At 42.2% G+C, this 16,826-nt stretch overlaps 1 protein-coding gene across 4 annotated transcripts in view; it reads left to right on the plus strand.

The window, feature by feature from the left end:
• The first annotated feature begins 328 nt into the window (after positions 1-328).
• PTPN12 (protein tyrosine phosphatase non-receptor type 12) overlaps positions 329-16,826 on the plus strand; it is a 64,209-nt gene continuing 47,711 nt past the window's right edge. For 2 of the 4 annotated variants that reach the window (XR_014516739.1, XM_083464035.1), the window contains exon 1: positions 444-749. Coding sequence is in view for 3 of the 4 variants with exons in the window: in XM_083464035.1 (XP_083320161.1) it covers positions 651-749 (99 nt within the window). In the remaining variant the exon portion in view is untranslated. Of the gene's footprint in view, positions 750-9,815; positions 9,921-16,826 lie in introns of all 4 variants that reach the window. The other 2 variants (XM_083464034.1, XM_083464033.1) reach the window with 2 other exon arrangements.

Here is a 16,826-nt window from a genome sequence, read left to right on the forward strand (position 1 = left end):
CGCGAAGACGGAGCACTGCCTTCCCGCGGTCTCTTTTAGCGAAACCACAGGCGACCTTTCCCCTCCCCCCCGCAAACGCATTGGTACATCCCAGAGTCCTATTTATCAAGCGCAAGGAAGACCTTACCCGCTAGGGAATTCTAGGGGTGGGGGTGGGGAAAAGGAAGTTTCTCCCGAGGTAGGAGGAGGAAGAAGGGATTGACGGGCAGCGAGGCCAATCGCCAGCGGGGCTTCTGAGAGCGGAAGCCAATGGCGGGGCCTGAGAGCTCGGGCGCGGCGGATCCACATGTGGGAGGGAGGGAGCGGGCGTCGCTGCGCCTGCGCCGCAGAGGGCGAGTGGTGGCGTCGCCGCCGTCCGGCGTTCGGTGTTGGCGGCCGCGGCGGCTGCGTTCGCGAGGGAGGGAGGGGCCGTGAGGGAGGAGAATGGGTCGGGCGGGCGGGCGGCGCTGGGCTGAGCTGAGCTGAGCCGCCGCGGGGAAGTGGTTGTGCTCGGGGTCGGGGCGGGGAGGCGGCTGGGGAAGGAGGGCCAGGGCGGCGGCGGCGGAAGCAGCAGCAGCAGCGAGAAAGCCGGTTGGCGGGGCGTCTCCTCAGGCTGGGTCTCTCCCGCTTTGCGGAGGGAAGGGGGCAGGCGGCGGCGGCGGAGGAGGAGGATGGAGCAAGAGGAGATCCTGAGGAAATTCATCCAGCGAGTCCAGGCCATGAAGGACACCGACCACAATGGGGAGGATAACTTCGCCACCGACTTCATGGTACGCTGGGGTTGGGGGGTGGGGAGAAGGCGGCGGGGGGGGGGTTGTGCGTATTGAATTCCGTCTCTGGTGGGGGGGGAGAGGGCGGGGCGCCTTGTCAGGCGGTGCCGTTGACCTCCCCCTCCCCCCCTCCGTGAAGGTGCATCATCCTGGCCTGTCGGTTTCTCTCTCCCCCCCATCATTTCGCGACCCCGGGTCCGTGTGGGGAGAAGGAGGGAGCTGGAAGGAGCCTGCAGGGCTGCATCCTCTCCCCGCTCCCCCCCCCCGAGAAAGCCTCTAGCTTGAATGGGCTCCCTCAGCTTTGCTGTAGGGCTGCTGGTGCTCCATGTGGCGGGGAGGCTTCCGCGATGCCCGTGGCATGTGAGGGGCTGCTGCCATTGTGCTTGCGATCCCACCCTTCCTCCCTCTCTCTCTCTCTCTCTCCCCCCCCCCCCCGTTACACCCTGCCCGCCGCTTCCACAAATAGAAATGTAAGAAGCCAGAGGGGAGATTCCTTATCTCCTTTCTCCTTCTCCCCAGTTCTGCGAAGCAATCCTGCTCCAGGTAAAGTGCTCTCTGCATATACAACACAGTAGCATCTTGGGGTTGCAGCGGGCATTTATCGAAATTTCAGTTCCCGGTTCCTATTTTTGTATTCTCCTGCAAAACCTCTGTGCTTTCCTTGGAGCCAGTCCTCTTGCCAACATCATCTCTTCCCTCCCCTTCAAAATCTCCAGCAGCATCCTCATTCTTTTATCCTTGCAGCCATTTATTGGTAGGCTTATCTCTGTGTGCATAGATAACGGCTTATGACCATATTTATCCAAATGGATCGTTACAGCTCCTTCATTTTTGCTTCACTCTGCCTGCTGGCGGATGACAGTTAGCTGCAATTCTGAAAACAATGTAGCTTCTTATAAAGGTTGTCGCAAATGTTTAATATCGAACGGCAAGCCTTTGGCAAGGAAGGGCTTTTTGGTTAACCCAACTGGAAATATTATCGTGCGCCTTCATTTCATTTTTGTTCTATAGAAGCATTCTGGTTAAGCTCTGGTTGAGCTGATGGCTTCAGAGCACAAAAATTCTGATGCAAGTGACAAATAAGAGGTTTCCTGAAATATAGGGAGGTGTCTACAGGATATTGCGAAAGACCAAGGGGCTGTTGAAAGTTGTTTCAGGTCTGAGGCATGGAAGAGGAAGTGGGCTTTAGGAAGCGGTTTCCTCATCCCGGATGGGGAGGCATGGGAAAGAGGAATGGCTCTTCTGGCTGAAAGGGTTCTATTGTTCTTGAGGTAAATAGAAAAGGATTTGAAAGGAGGGGAAAGCTTGCATGTTTTACTTGACTTGAAGTAGTTACCCTGATGCACATTCCGTAAGGCTTTAAACTTCACTGGTTTGGAGTATCTACTGCTTAAAGCTGAGTGTAGAGGTGTGTTTAATTACAGTTCTTACATTTTTTTTGTATAGAACATGAAATGCACAAATATTACTATTTCCTGTGAAATACCAAATAAATGGGATTGACTATGACTGTTCTCTTAACCAGTTGCAATGTTCTTATAAAGAACTCGACAAATCCCTTATTGGACTAAGGAAACATGTGTCTAGCTCTTAACTTAGCGTTCATTAGTTAAGTGCATGAAATTGAACAAGAGGACTTGGCTTGTTAGTATTGTACTGTCTCTTTCCTGAATTTATACAGCAAGAAGGAATGAAAGTGCTAATGTGGGTGGACTTGGTTCGGGGTGTGATGCCAGATGGTTGCTTTAGTACTGTAAATGCACTGTTGTAAAACAAACTTGCTAAAACTGGCCAATGCTTTTACTGAAACGGACTCTTCCTTTTAAGTAACCTGTCCCTGTAATAAAATAACACTTAATAATATGTCTCCTAATCACATCAAAGATGTTTCTGTATTGAAATGTGGAGGTGTAGGTGGAGGTGTAGGGAAAATGATTTATATACCAATTGGTTCCCAGCATGGTTCAGAACAAAATGGCTTTTAAAGATGTATTGGCTGTATATAGGCTTGCATTTTCAGAGCTAGTGTAATTTTCCTTTGACGAAATTTAATATCTTCAATTCACATTCTCCTATGCCTGTGTGCTGTTTTGAACACTCTTGTCCAAACAATCCACACATAGTCACTTTAATTAAAGGGTTTACAAGTTCCTGCTTTCTTCTGACTTTGTATGCTACTCTTTCCTTAAGACTTTTCTTTCACCTTCCCTACTTCTTTTAGGGCAGGGGTGCCTAACCCGTAGCCTGTCAGATGTTATTGGACTCCAACTCCCAGCAGCCTCTGCTGGCATAGCCAGTGGTCAGGGAATGTGGAAACTGCTGAAATGGGAAAGTATTTGTCAGAAACCTGAAATACAGCTAGGAGGAAGCCTGTCTAATCTCAGTAGGGTGGAGTTCCAGAGGACTGGGCCTGCAATGGGAGCTACAAGCCTCTGAACATTGGGTGACCACTAACAGATTATAAGGGATCAGGTGTTCTTGACAAGGTAATGGTCACAGAGGGGTCATCCCACAGCAGAGAGGTCGAAACAGAGTGGTGGCCTCAACCAGTCACAGGACAAGAAGGACCCTCCCTTGTAGATCTTAAAACATGGGGACACTGGTATAGGGAGAGATGTTCTTAAAGTATTTGTCCCAGTGTTAGAAGCTCAGATATATAAACTAATTTGTGCTAAATGACACCTTAAACCAAGGTTGTAGTTGCCACGATGGAATGTATAGGAGCCTTTTTATTTACATTGAAATTTATTATTATTACTATTATTATTCATTTAATTTCTATACCACTTTGTATTTTAAAGAAAAATTATAAAAGCAGTTTACAACACGATGATGATGATGACAACAATAATAATATTAATAACATTTTATTTATACCCTGCCCATCTGGCTGGGCTGCCCCTGCCACTCTGGGTGGCTTCCAACACATATAAAATCACGAAATCATTAAAACATCAAATAAAACAATCCAGAATAAAACAGATTCAAACTTAAAGGAAAATATTTCAGATCCTCCTTTAAGTGACATTTTGCTTTCCCCGTATTTATTTACCTACTTAATTTATATAGCCTCATAGCAGTACTGTATGAAGCCAGTGTGCTGCAGTAGTTAGAGTGTTGGACTAGGACGGGGTCAGCAACCTTTTTCAGCCGTGGGCCGGTCCACCGTCCCTCAGACCATGTGGTGGGCCAGACTATATTTTTTGGTGGGGGGAATTAACGAATTCCTATGCCCCACAAATAACCCAGAGATGTGTTTTAAATAAAAGCACACATTCTATTCATTAAAAACATGCTGATTCCTGGACCGTCCTTGGGCCGGACTGAGAAGACGATTGGGCTGCATCCGGCCCCCGGGCCTTAGGTTGCCTACCCCTGGACTAGGACCTGGGAGATCAGGATTCAAAACCACACTCAGTCATGAAGCTCACTTGGGTGGCCTTGGGCCAATAACAGCCTCTTAATGTATCTCACAGGGTAGGGATTAATTGAGAAGCAGTGCTAGAAACTCCCCAGGCACCAGGTGCATTTTGCAACTGGCACGGGTCCAGTTGTGACCATGTGGAGATCTCTGGATGCCATGTTGGCAACTGACATCTTCATCTGGCTGGCTTCTCCAACTTTCTTAAGCAGCTAAGCAGAAGAGCTTATTTATTGCATTTATAACCCACCTTTTTCTCCAGTGAGTACATGGTTCATCCCCCTCTTCGTTTAATCCTTACAACAACCCGGTGGGGTAGGTTAAGAGGCTGTGACTGGCCCAAAGTCACCTTGCGAGCTTCATGCCTGTTTTGGTCTGCTACCACTATCTTTAGTAAACACTCCTGCCAATTGTTCTAACAGAAAAAGCATACCACTGCTGAGAGCCTTGTGCCTGCTGGTGTACCTATTTTAGTTCTGGCAATGCGGTCATTACACCTAGTTTGAAAGGTATCTTTATATTCCTTCATATAGCGAATTACTCATGGTTTCAATTTTACATTGCCAAACTAGCATTGTTCCTGATTGGTAACTTCAGTTGCCCCGCAGGCTCTGATTTTGGCAGATACTAGCTGAAGAAGCACAGTATGGAGTCTTCATTGCTGCCTCTGCTATCAGATAATTCAGTGGTGGCTTCCCGCTTGTGGAATGCTTTCCCCAGGGTGGCATGCTTGATGCCATCTTATTTTTAGGTCCTAGGCAAAGACTTCTCTTTATCTGAGCTTTTTGGCTTTTAATTTGAAGGTCCTGTTGTGGGTTGGGATCTGTATGTTTATAGCTCTGTTTTTAGATTTCGATTGGTTCTTCTTAATTGGTAAGTTGCTTTGGGTCACTCTGTGAGAAAAGTGGCTAACAAATATAAGAAATAAATAAAATGTGTAGATTGTCACCCTACTTAAAAGCTTGATTTTATAAAGGGGTGGTATTCAACTAATCATTACTTGGGGTAGAGCCATTGAAATGGAAGGATCTAAGGCAGTCATGTTCATTAATTTCAGTGAGTCTACTCTAATAGTTAGTTGAATGCTACTTAAAGTATTTTTAAGTCAAGTTAGCAATTTCACTAGCTTCATGCTCTAATCATTATCTGAGGTCCCACTTGGTTCCTTCATTCCTCTGAAGCATAGCTGGCAGTAATGAGGGCTAATTCTATGGAATTCAAATAGTAATGAATGAAACACAATATAAGAAATAAACAAACTTCACAGACATGCTGTGGAATACCTAAATGAAGTTTGCAGAGCACAGTTTTGGAACCCCTTGATTACTGCTATCTTGTAGTGGTATCCACTATGTGAATTTTTTTGCCAAGTAAGGTCTGTATGGCCCCATCACTGTTTTGTGTTAGGGGACTGCTAAAATGTGGCTGTTTAAAAAATGGCTTTGGCTGATTATTTGTTCTTCTGATGAGTTTACCGTTTTGGTTTGGCAGTTGTGGAGAATTGAATCCATAGGTTTACATTTGGAATAGTTGGCCAGTTTGTTGGATGGCTGTGGTATATAGTAGCCAAATTAATATATTCTATTGTGTATTTCATTAAGGACTCTGAATTACTGAAAAAAGATGACTCAGAATAATAGAATTGTAGAGCTGGAAGGGATCCTGAGCACCATCTAGTCCAGTTCTCTGCAGTGCAGAAATATGCAGCTGTGTAGAGTTCAAACATGTAACCTTGATATTATAAGCACAATGCTCTAACCAACTTGTTTCACATTGATTCACTTCCTAGTTTGGCTAAAATGCATGCTTTCTAATCTGGAACTGTTGTAGTTCCATGTCGGTATTGGATTTGATGGCTAGGCTAGTTCAGCCTTTCTAAAGGTTAGTTGATAGATTCTTAATCTGAATTTTTAATGGCTACTCAACATTTGAAAGCAAGTTGTCTAACTTCATCCTGGAGTCTGCAGGTGAGAAAATGAAAGTGCTCGCTCCAGAGCTAATTACTATTCAGGTCATCACTCCACCAAAACATGTTTTTTAGCTTACTGATGATAAACTCTTACGCAAGTGATCAGCATGATCCTCAGAAGCTGTGTGATTGGGCCCTGGAGAAGCGTGGGTTAATGGGAACTCTCTGTGAAAGGCCTGACCAGACTTCTTTTTGGAAGTAATGTCCAGATACTTTGCAGTGTCCTTGCCTCTAGTAACGGGCACTGTAGTGCAGTTGTACGTAGGAGTCATGATGAATTGTCCTTAATGTGGTTTTATATACACGGTTGCAGAATACATGTAAAATATTGCATAGTGCTTCATGGTGTTGTTGCGGAACAGTGAGCTGTAGCATTAACACACTCATCCATAATGGGAAGGCGAGAGAGCTCTTGTGACTTGGAATAATAGACGTTAAGCATGATTATACATTGACTAACGGCAGATCTGGAGAAGGATGGAAGGAATTGCTACCAGGGTGGATTTGATTTAAATCACAATTTAAATCAGTAGTCAGTAAGACTTGATTTAAATCACTGTTTTCTTTTTTCTTTTTTACAGAAAGACTCATTCATGCTGGTATAAGGTTTCATTTTTGGAATAATAAATTTTCAGGGTAGTTTTTACAGTTATATCAAAATTACTGATTTGGTTATACTATTAGAAATACATAGGTAATTATGAAAATATTGGAGGGTTTAATAAGGTATCTATTTATAGGGGCTATATCTCCCAGCAGCCCTGGCATTGGAGAGGCTGGTCTTCCTTTGTCTAGGGGGTGAGGGGGAGACATGCAGTTGGTAGGTCTAGGCTGGAACAGGCTTGCAGAAAGAAGCTGGAAAAGGGGAACCGAGGACTGGAGCGGAGAACTTCGGGAATTCCTGCTGCAGGAGACTTTATTGTTTGGACAATGTCAGGCGAGCCCTGGGAAGCAGGGCCTGGAACCAGTGAACTCTTATTAGTTGACTGGCAAGTACTTCAAGGTCTCGCCAAGGACTTACAGGTCCCAGTTACTTTTTCCACCACCACCCCTTTGGATTTGCTTCTATATTCAGGTGCCTATTCTGTACAGTTAAGTGTTAGTGCAATTGTTGGAACCCAGTGGGATTGGGAAGAGGTTGCCAGCCCTGAAGTGACTTCAGCATTTGCCTCAAGTCTGAGTTGCACAGACATGCAACTGACTTGCACAATTATTACACAAAGATCCCAAGACTTGTGGAGTATTCTGCTCACAAGGTTGCACTTTCATTTTTACTGCTTCACACTTAGCTCCTTGTGCAGATCTATTCCACTCCAAACAATCTATTGGAACTTTTGTAACTTAGCATTTAAGAGGTAAGATTCTGTGTATATAATTTGCAAAGGAACAATGGGATTAAGGTTTTCCCCTCAACTCTGTATGTTTATTTTAAGACATCTTTCCTGTAAAGAAAAGGCATGTTATCACTGCAGACACAAATTCATGCTTTTGAGAACTGCAAAAACAAGCATCTGTGATAATATCTTCTCGTTAGAAAAACTGCCCCAAATAATCTTACAGAAACCTCTGGAAGAGCATGACATTGTCAATGGATTAATGGAACTCCTTTACCAAAAAATTTAAACATTGCATATAAAGCCTCATGCTACATAATTAAAAACATCCTTTTTTCCTGATGAATAGCCTTTGGACTATAATGTAATTTAAATAGAAAACTATCTTTAGAAATATTTTTCCTCCAAAAGCATTTTATTTTAATAAATCCAATTTAAATAAAAAAACTGATTTAAATAAAAGTTTTTTTTAAAAAAAATCATTCATTTTTACCCCCCCCCCCAACTGCTACTATAAGAAGCACACCTTGTATGGCTTCTTGTAACTTCTCTAGTGTTAGTAGCCACAGCTGTATTTTTACTGATAACAAATGAGTCCTAGTAGCACTACACAAAAGCATGCATTTGCATGGTAGGAGCAAATTGCATGCTAAATAGCATGTGGGCGTAGCCAAAATAAGTTTGATAGTACCTGGGCTTCTAGAATTGCAAAATGAAAATGGATTTACTTATTTGTGCATACCTTGTGAATTTCATTGATTGTTTTCCATAAGGGAACGTGCTATTGAAGCTAAATGGTATTTTCTATCAGGAAAAAAAATGTGCAAAAAACCTGATTCTTTGGATTTGAAGTTGGGTGATATTGCTCTTCTGCAGATTCATGCATTGTGAACCAAATGTTCCAGACTTTAGCAACTGCCTCAAAATGAAGGAAGTGAACTGCACATCCTAAGATTAAACTTCCCTCCCTGCATTATTTGGGGATGTTTCAGGAGGGAGAGACTCGGAAAACAGATTTTCCTTTCCTCAGAGCTCCAGAACCCTCCCATATGAGATACAGCAATGAAACACAGATTGACAACCAGCACCCAAACTGAACTCTTCAGTACTTTACAGCATGGGAGTGGGCAGGGAGAGAGAAGAGGAGGTCCTCCTCTCCCAGTGTAAACCCTAAACAGTGCTACATGGCTCCTGGTCTTGGCTGGAGCTCTGAATAGGAGCCAATCCTATTGGATGTACAATAAAGTATTGTTGCAGCTCTCCACTTTATAATTAATCTTAAACAGTTTAATATACAGGACAGGAATTCACAGTTCAAATGAATTCCAAATGACTGCCTCAAGTCATGCAGAAAAAAGGTAAACAGAAGAGCAAGATAAGCCCATGCCTACTAAATTCGTGCAGATAATTATGCTGAAAATAAGACGATAGCTAGGTCTCACTTACATAGTGAAGGAAACAGAGGCAGCCATGGCATCCCAGACTGCATTTGGATGCTTGTGCTGAGAGAAGTAGCAGGCAGCCATTTGTTCATGTCATAGATTGGCCCATACACAAAATACCCTTTGCATTGACAAGTTGCATGCTGGAGAGAAGCTTCAAAGAAGAGACTTGATAATGTATCTAGAAGTAATTTATACTTGCATCAGGCAAGTGGTTATTTGCAAGCCTGTAGTAAAACACAGGACATCATTGTCTCTTTCCAACAGATAACCACAATATATCTTTAAGCTGGTGTCCCTTGATTATATAACTTTTTATATAAGAAGCAAGAATTAATAGTTTGTTTGAATGCCTCCCATGACAGGACCATAGACCACAAAACATGTGACATTTTTTATGTTAAAAAATACCTGACCAATCTTGATATGTACAGGTACAGTCATTGGGAGGTGGTTAAATGTGTTAAAATATTGATGTTTTAAAGTTTTCTTTTACATAACAGGTTCTGTGATTATGTTAATGAAGAGTGGGTTAGAAATACTCTATATAAATATGATTGTGTGAAGTTACCCAAGGAGGTGATCAACCATATAAAAATATGACATGGCATTTGGATGAAGAATTCAACATCTGGAAAACTGTAGCACATATTTTTCCAATCAGATAACTAGCACTTATATACTTTCAAACCTGCCTTTATGACTTTATATTCTTCTTGCGGCAGGATTTTTTTTTTGGCGCGTGTGTGTGAAATCTCCAAAGCTTCACTAGAATTCCTAGCATAGTGCTACTGAAATGTATCAAAACTGATCAAACATTGTATTATTGACAATCTGACTTTGCATATACAACTAAAACAGTGGCTCTGAAGAAAACAGCATTCTTGCTTTGTCTTTTAGATGATGCACCCATGTGCCACAAGCATAATCTCAGATGCATTCTCTCTTGGGTGAGAGGAAGGGGGGATGCGTCTTCTAAGATGGCACCTGCCCTCTGTGATTTTTGTAAGTACTTAACACCTTCTGAAAACTTCTGCCCAATTTAACTTGTGGGCACTTAAAATTATTCAAGATTTTAAATCAATTGGAACCTGTAGCCCTAATCTGCAGTTCTTTGCCACAAGGCCTGTCTTTTCACTCCTTTCTATCAACACCCCTCTAAATGAGTTAAGAACCAAGACTTGCTTACATTTCACTTTAAGTGTTGGCTCAGTAGATGTTTTGGGGACAACTCCTATAGTTAACTAAATCCCCCCATCCCCACCCCTATTTGCAATATGGAGATATGTAAGCTTAGCTTCCAACTGCTGTGTAAGGACTGGGAGTAATACATTGCTCACTCTAACAGGTATACTATAAATGCAGGTCAATAATGGTTGCCATATGCCCCACCGTGTTGTTTTCTGCCCGGATTTTCACTGTTTCAAGTATGGCAACCCTAAACTAAGATTATATGCAGAAATTGCATAATTTGTATAAACAGACTTTATTGGCAGTTCTCTTAGGTCATGTTATAGGAGGATGTGTTAAGGATTGTACAGAAAGTGTCTGCTTAAGTGCAGGTTAAGTCTGCAGGTTCATGCAGCTATTACTGACCTCTTTATAACTTGAATGGTCTTAATTGTGAGACGTGTTGCATCCCAAGGATGTGGTCAATAGCAATTATAAAACTGGTAAATTGAATGTAGTTGGATATTAAAACTAGACTAATTCAGATCAGAAACATGTCATGCACAAATGCCTTGCTGTATGCTTGAGTGGGAAACACTAGCATTGTGGATGCACGGGTGTAGTGCTACCAGCAAGAACTGTAGTGATTGCTGAGCTGTAGTAACACTGTCTGAGGACTTGCTGGAAGAAATATGAAGCGTAATGTGGTTAGAGCTTCCTGCTTCAAAATAGCTGATGCTACATTGGAGCTACCATAATGTAGTAGCTTGAAAGGGTGGAACACTGCATGGTAGCTGAAGTGGGAATAAGTGAAAACTGTATTCAGGTTAATAGTAGTAATTGCTATTAATGGTGTTAAAGTAATGATCTTCTGGAAAAATGGTATTGTGATAGTGGATACTAGACAGTATTGAAATTATATTATCTTTTCCACTGGAGGTACTGTGATCCTAGACAATGTGATATAAAGGTTAGAGTGTTGGAGCTGGACTTGGGCAACCTGGGTTCAAGTACCCACCCCTGCCATTGGAAAACTCATTGGGTAACCTTGGACAGCCACACTGTCTTACTAGCCTTAAGCCTATCTCAAAGAATGGTTGTAAGAATAAAAATGCATGGTGGGGTCGGGTGGGATTTTTTGCACTGCCTTTAACAAATTGGAAGAAAGATAAAATATAAGGAAAATAAACATATTGAGCAGTAATGGTTAGGTGCAGCTGGAAGACACAGTAGTTGTATTTTACTGAGTTAATTGACCCCCTATAGCTTATGCATTTTCCTGCATTGTTTTCTAGTAGATTGCTCATATTACTAGACTCTATGACATCAAAGATGTATCCTGTATGAGTTTCACTATGATCTGTTTAGAGAGCCAATGCGGTGTAGTGGTATATACAGATTATGTTAAATGTTGTGTATTTTAATAGCTTAAGCTTTCGTCTTCTAAATGGGAACATCTTCAGGTCCTCTGTCAAAAGCAATAAGATATTTATTCTGCTTTAGTTATTAAGAATTTGAATTAATAGCACTTTTGAACAGTACATCAAAATATTTTCTTAAAGTGATGACTGTCAAATTGGTAGCTGTCAGTTTAGCAGTGTTTGGGTCTGTACTCTTATTTCATGGCATGGTGTATAGGTGTCTGGCAGAAACTTAGCTTGCTTGAAGTGTAGTGCAGTGCAGTGTATTTAATATGGTTGTTCACTGTGCTATTGTTCTGCATGACCATTAACTAATGATCACTTATGCCTTTTCCCTTTAACTTATAGCAAGCAAGATGATAAAGGGTCTGAAAATGAAATCTCATGAGGAATGGTTATGGGAGTTGATATGCTTAGCCTGGAAAAAAGGAGACTGAGAGGTGATATGATAGCCATCTTCAACTATCTGAAGGACTGTCACATTAAAGTTGGGCAATAGGGGCAGTACAGGATTGTTATTGATGTACCAGCCTCTCCCCCACGCCAAGGATTTCCTGCCCCAAAATCCTTGCCAACACAACCTTACAAGGGGCTGCTTGGGACTTCGTGGAAAGCATGGCCTTCATGGGTCTGCCCCTGAATAAGTTTGGCCCAACCCATAGCTGTGGACGTGCCTTAGATCTGGTGATTACCACTATGGATGTAGGTGATCTGACACTAAGTTCCAATGAAACAAAAAAAGTGCCATGGTCAGATCACTTCCTGGTGCAATTAGACTTATTCATGACTCTTCCCCTCAGCAGGGAAGTGGGACCCACCCCTGCCACTTAATGGATCCAGATGGCTTCTAGAGAGTGGTAGGGGATGTCTTATCCCATATTGTTGGCCCTTCAGCTGATTCCCTGGTGGCTCGCTGGAATAAGGAGCTAACCAGGGCTATCGACTGTCTGGCTCCGAAGCAACCTCTCTGATAGCATGGAGCCCGAATGGCCCCATGTTTTTCCTCAGAATTGAGAGTGATGATAGAATTGCTGAGATTGCTAGAGCGCTGGTGGCAAAAAACTCACTCTGAATCAGAACAAGCACAAGTTAGAGCTCAAACATTGAGCCTACCAAGTGGCAGTAGCGACAGCGAAGAGGACTTTGTTCGCCGCCCCTATTGCATCTACAGCAGGAGACTCTCAGGTGGTTTGCAGTCTAACAGAACCACCTTTGCCATTGTAGTCCAATAAGGACTCCAAGATTTCCAGTAGCGATTTTGCAGTCTTTTTTTGCAGATAAAATCACTCGTATTATTCGGAAAGTGAGAGACTCCTACGTGGTAACAGGAAGCGGGGACACAGAGCTCTGCCTGGTCTAGTTGTATGGAATCAATTTCAACCTGTTACCACCGAGAATATGGTACAAGTGAAACTGACCACCTTGATCCTTGCCCATTCTGACTTATAAAAACAAGTTGGGCTGGGCAATTGGCCATGTCCGTAGGGTGGTGAATGCTTCCCTCTGTAAGGCCCCCCCCCCCACCCGACGTGCTTAAAGAAACAGTGATTAAACCATCTCTTTTTAAAAAAAAACCTCTTCGGACCCGGCCATTATTGCCAATTATCGCCCAGCCTCAATTCTTCCCATTTCTGGGCAAGGTGATTGAGCGGATGATTGCTGAACAACTCCAGACACGCCTGGAGGATGCAGACTGTTTGAACCCCTTCCAATTAGGTTTCCGGCCTCATCATGGGACTGATAACGTAAGAATATTCTTCACAATTGTGAGAAGGGCAGTGGGGTGAGATAAGTGAAGACAAGCTACAATTAACTGTAACTTTCACTTCTCCTGCTTGGGCTACAGGTTGTGCAGATAATAGATAACTGATAATAATTCTACAGGATGAAGTATTAGCGTGTGAAAACAGTCGAGATCAAATGATCCCCAGATATGCACCTCCAGATGGTGGAGATGTCAGGCACCAATTCTGGTGGCCAGGCATCTTCACTTGGTTATAGGTGGTCAGTGGCCATGTGCAAAATGTACCTGGCACCTGGCCAATTTCAAACACTGCTCTGTTCTTTTTTCCCTCTTCTTTTCTCATTCTCTTCTCTTTTGATTCAGCTTGTTCTGGGTACTATTCCACTGTACTGTGAAAACGTTAATAAAAACCTTGGGGTGGGGATAATTTGCTTCCAGGTATGTTTGTAGTTGAGCTACCACCACTCTCTTGAGCGCCTTGCTGCAGAAGGGATTATTAGTGACTGGATGATAGTTCTTCAACACTGTACCAAGTGAGCAGCTCAAGTTGTGGGTCCCAGGATGCTTTTAATTATGCTGTACTTTAAACTCCTTTTATAGGTTGTGTTGGATTGGTTTTATTATACTTGTATTGTAACCTGTTATGGGACCATATGATGAAGGACGAGCTAAAAAATTACCTTACAAATAACAAATTTATATAACAGTAGAATGCAGTTTTCCCCTTTGGGCTTAATTAGAGGCATTCTTGCATAGGTCCTTGGGTAGCTAAAACCTATTGTTTATGGCTGTGCAAATCACTCACCTGCTATACCTGCTGCTCAAACTTAAAAGAATAAGGTCGTGTTTTTGTTAGCTACGGTATCCTGAAGATTGGTGCCCAAACAATTTTGTATGGTAAAGGCATTGGATAGTTAAAAAATATGTAAGCATATTTATACTAGCATAACTTGCTGTGTTACAAATATGCTGTAAATTGTACTTTTCCTTCACAGGATTGCAATCTTTAGTTGGTGGTATTTGTGTCTTTAGTTGGTGGTATTTGTGTAATGACACTGTAGTAAACCCCAGCTGGCTTGGAGTTGTACATTTATTAGAATGTTTTCACAGTCAAACTACTTTAACTAGCTTATGACTTGCAAGACAATCAGTGTTAAAACAGAGACATAATTTTGAAGGCACCTTTTCACTAACACAGTACTATGGAGCAATAGTTTCCGTAAAGAGGTTAGGGGAGCTTCAGTGAACCGTCTGTTCCTTGTGGCTTTTCTCCTGATTATTTTCATACCAGTATTAAACTCTGGAAAGAGAGCGCAGCCAGCATTTTTTCTAACACCAGTGTACTAAACAGGATTCCATATTAATGACTCATTCCATTGGTGTAAAAATTGGATTCCCTTTGGATACAAATGTTTGCAACTGAGTAACCGTAAAGGCAACAACGCAGTTTGGAACCTGAGTCCTTGAATGACCTCTTCCTCCAAAATCAGCCTGTCTGGCTATTAACAACAGATCCTTGTACATATTCTAAAAGCATTGTTGACTCAGATTGGAAAGGGCGTTTTTAGTGGCTGTAGCCATACTCTGGAATTGCTGCTTTAACAGAGCAACTTATTCCCTTCCTAGCTAGTCTTCTGCTCAAGAGTAAAGACTTTCCTTTTTAAAAGAGCCTTCAGTTCTTCTGACTGTGGTGAGCTACAGCTGATGGATCTGTTCTTTTGTGTTTTGCTGTTATTGCTACTTTTAAGTGATTATGTTGCCTCTGATAGAGAGGCTCTCACACCAACGGATAGGTACAGGCCATTTAGGACTTTAAAGGTGATAACAGAAATCTTGAATCTAGTGCTTATTGGGTTTAATATGTTTTGGCCAGCCCCTCTTAATAAATAAAAGTTAGACATTTGGTCGTGGCTGCAGCCTCTGGAGTGTCTGACTGCCCCACAAAGAGAGCATTAAAAAGGATTGTACTGAAGTGTACCAGTCCTTCAATACAAAAATGGGATCCTCAAAGGCCCAGGACACCATAGGTCTTCAAAGGCTCTGGAATTCTTGCTATCAAACTTTCATGATTCCAGTTACAGACAGGTAGCCGTGTTGGTCTGCCATAGTCAAAATAAAAAAATTCCTTCCAGTAGCACCTTAAAGACCAACTAAGTTAGTTCTTGGTATGAGCTTTCGTGTGCATGCACACTTCTTCAGATACACTGAAACAGAGATTGGCAGATAGCTGAGATGAGCCTGTTGACGACTCTTAACGACTGCAATAGGTCTTACAGGAAAAGGCAAGGGGTGAGAAGGTGAAAAATGGCTAAGTCATGTATAATGAGATAAGAATCCAATGTCTTTGTTCAAACCAGGTCTCGCCATGGTTTTAAAATTTCAGAAATAGACTGGAAAGAGAAGCTGCTGAAATGCAACTCATTACCAAACTTAAAACCAGATCTCAAAGTAGCTGTTTTACTACAAAGGAATTTCAGAAATAGACTGGAAAGAGAAGCTGCTGAATTGCAACTCATTACCAAACTTAAAACCATGGAGAGACCTGGTTTGAACAAAGACATTGGATTCTTATCTCATTATACATGACTTAGCAGTCTCAGCTATCTGCCAATCTCCCATTCCCACCACCTTTCTGAGTAATACCCCTCCCCGCCTTCTCTCTATATAGAAGGATCTGGCAACTTCTGTTTCAGTGTATCTGAAGAAGTGTGCATGCACACGAAAGCTCATACCAAGAACTAACTTAGTTGGTCTTTAAGGTGCTACTGGAAGGAATTTTTTTATTTAAACTTTCATGACTGAGGCCTGATGTACATTAGCCCAGTATAAAAAGCATCTTAAGAGGTAAAATGTTTGGGCACAAATGAAAATGGCTTAGGTACACTATGTAGTAAAAACAGAAGTGGCAAAGGATTAGCACTCCGTTCAATGTTTGTTTTGGGAAACTTGGCATGCAAAATATACAGTTGATTGGACTGGGTTTAATTTTGTTTCCCTAGCTTCAAAAACAATGTATGACGAAACCCTGTGAGCAGGGTTATATCAATGGATTTGTTATTGAGTTCAACAGATATGGTTTAAGATTCTTAAATGGAAGAGTTTGTAATGGGAGTTGTTTAGAAAGTTTGATTTCAATGTCTAAAAATAATTCATCTTTGAACTGAGATTTTATCTACCATGCAAGCTCCCATGCCAATAAAAAAATGAGGAAAAACTAAATCAGAATGTTTTCCGTATTATATATATTCCATGAGACATCTGCTACTTTTAGAACAAATCTGCACTCGGCTGGCAGAGTGTTACAAGCCTGAAGCTCTACTTTAAACAAATTGCAGCGGATTACATGAAATACCGTATTTTTTGCTCTATAAGACTCACTTTTTCCCTCCTAAAAAGTAAGGGGAAATGTGTGTGCGTCTTATGGAGCGAATGCAGACTGCGCAGCTATCACAGAAGCCAGAACAGCGAGAGGGATTGCTGCTTTCACTGCGCAGCGATCCCTCTTGCTGTTCTGGCTTCTGAGATTCAGAATATTTTTTTTCTTGTTTTCCTCCTCCAAAAACTAGGTGCGTCTTG

This window comes from Podarcis liolepis (assembly GCF_965112155.1).
Source record: "Podarcis liolepis genome assembly, chromosome: 10".
Taxonomy (NCBI): domain Eukaryota; kingdom Metazoa; phylum Chordata; class Lepidosauria; order Squamata; family Lacertidae; genus Podarcis; species Podarcis liolepis.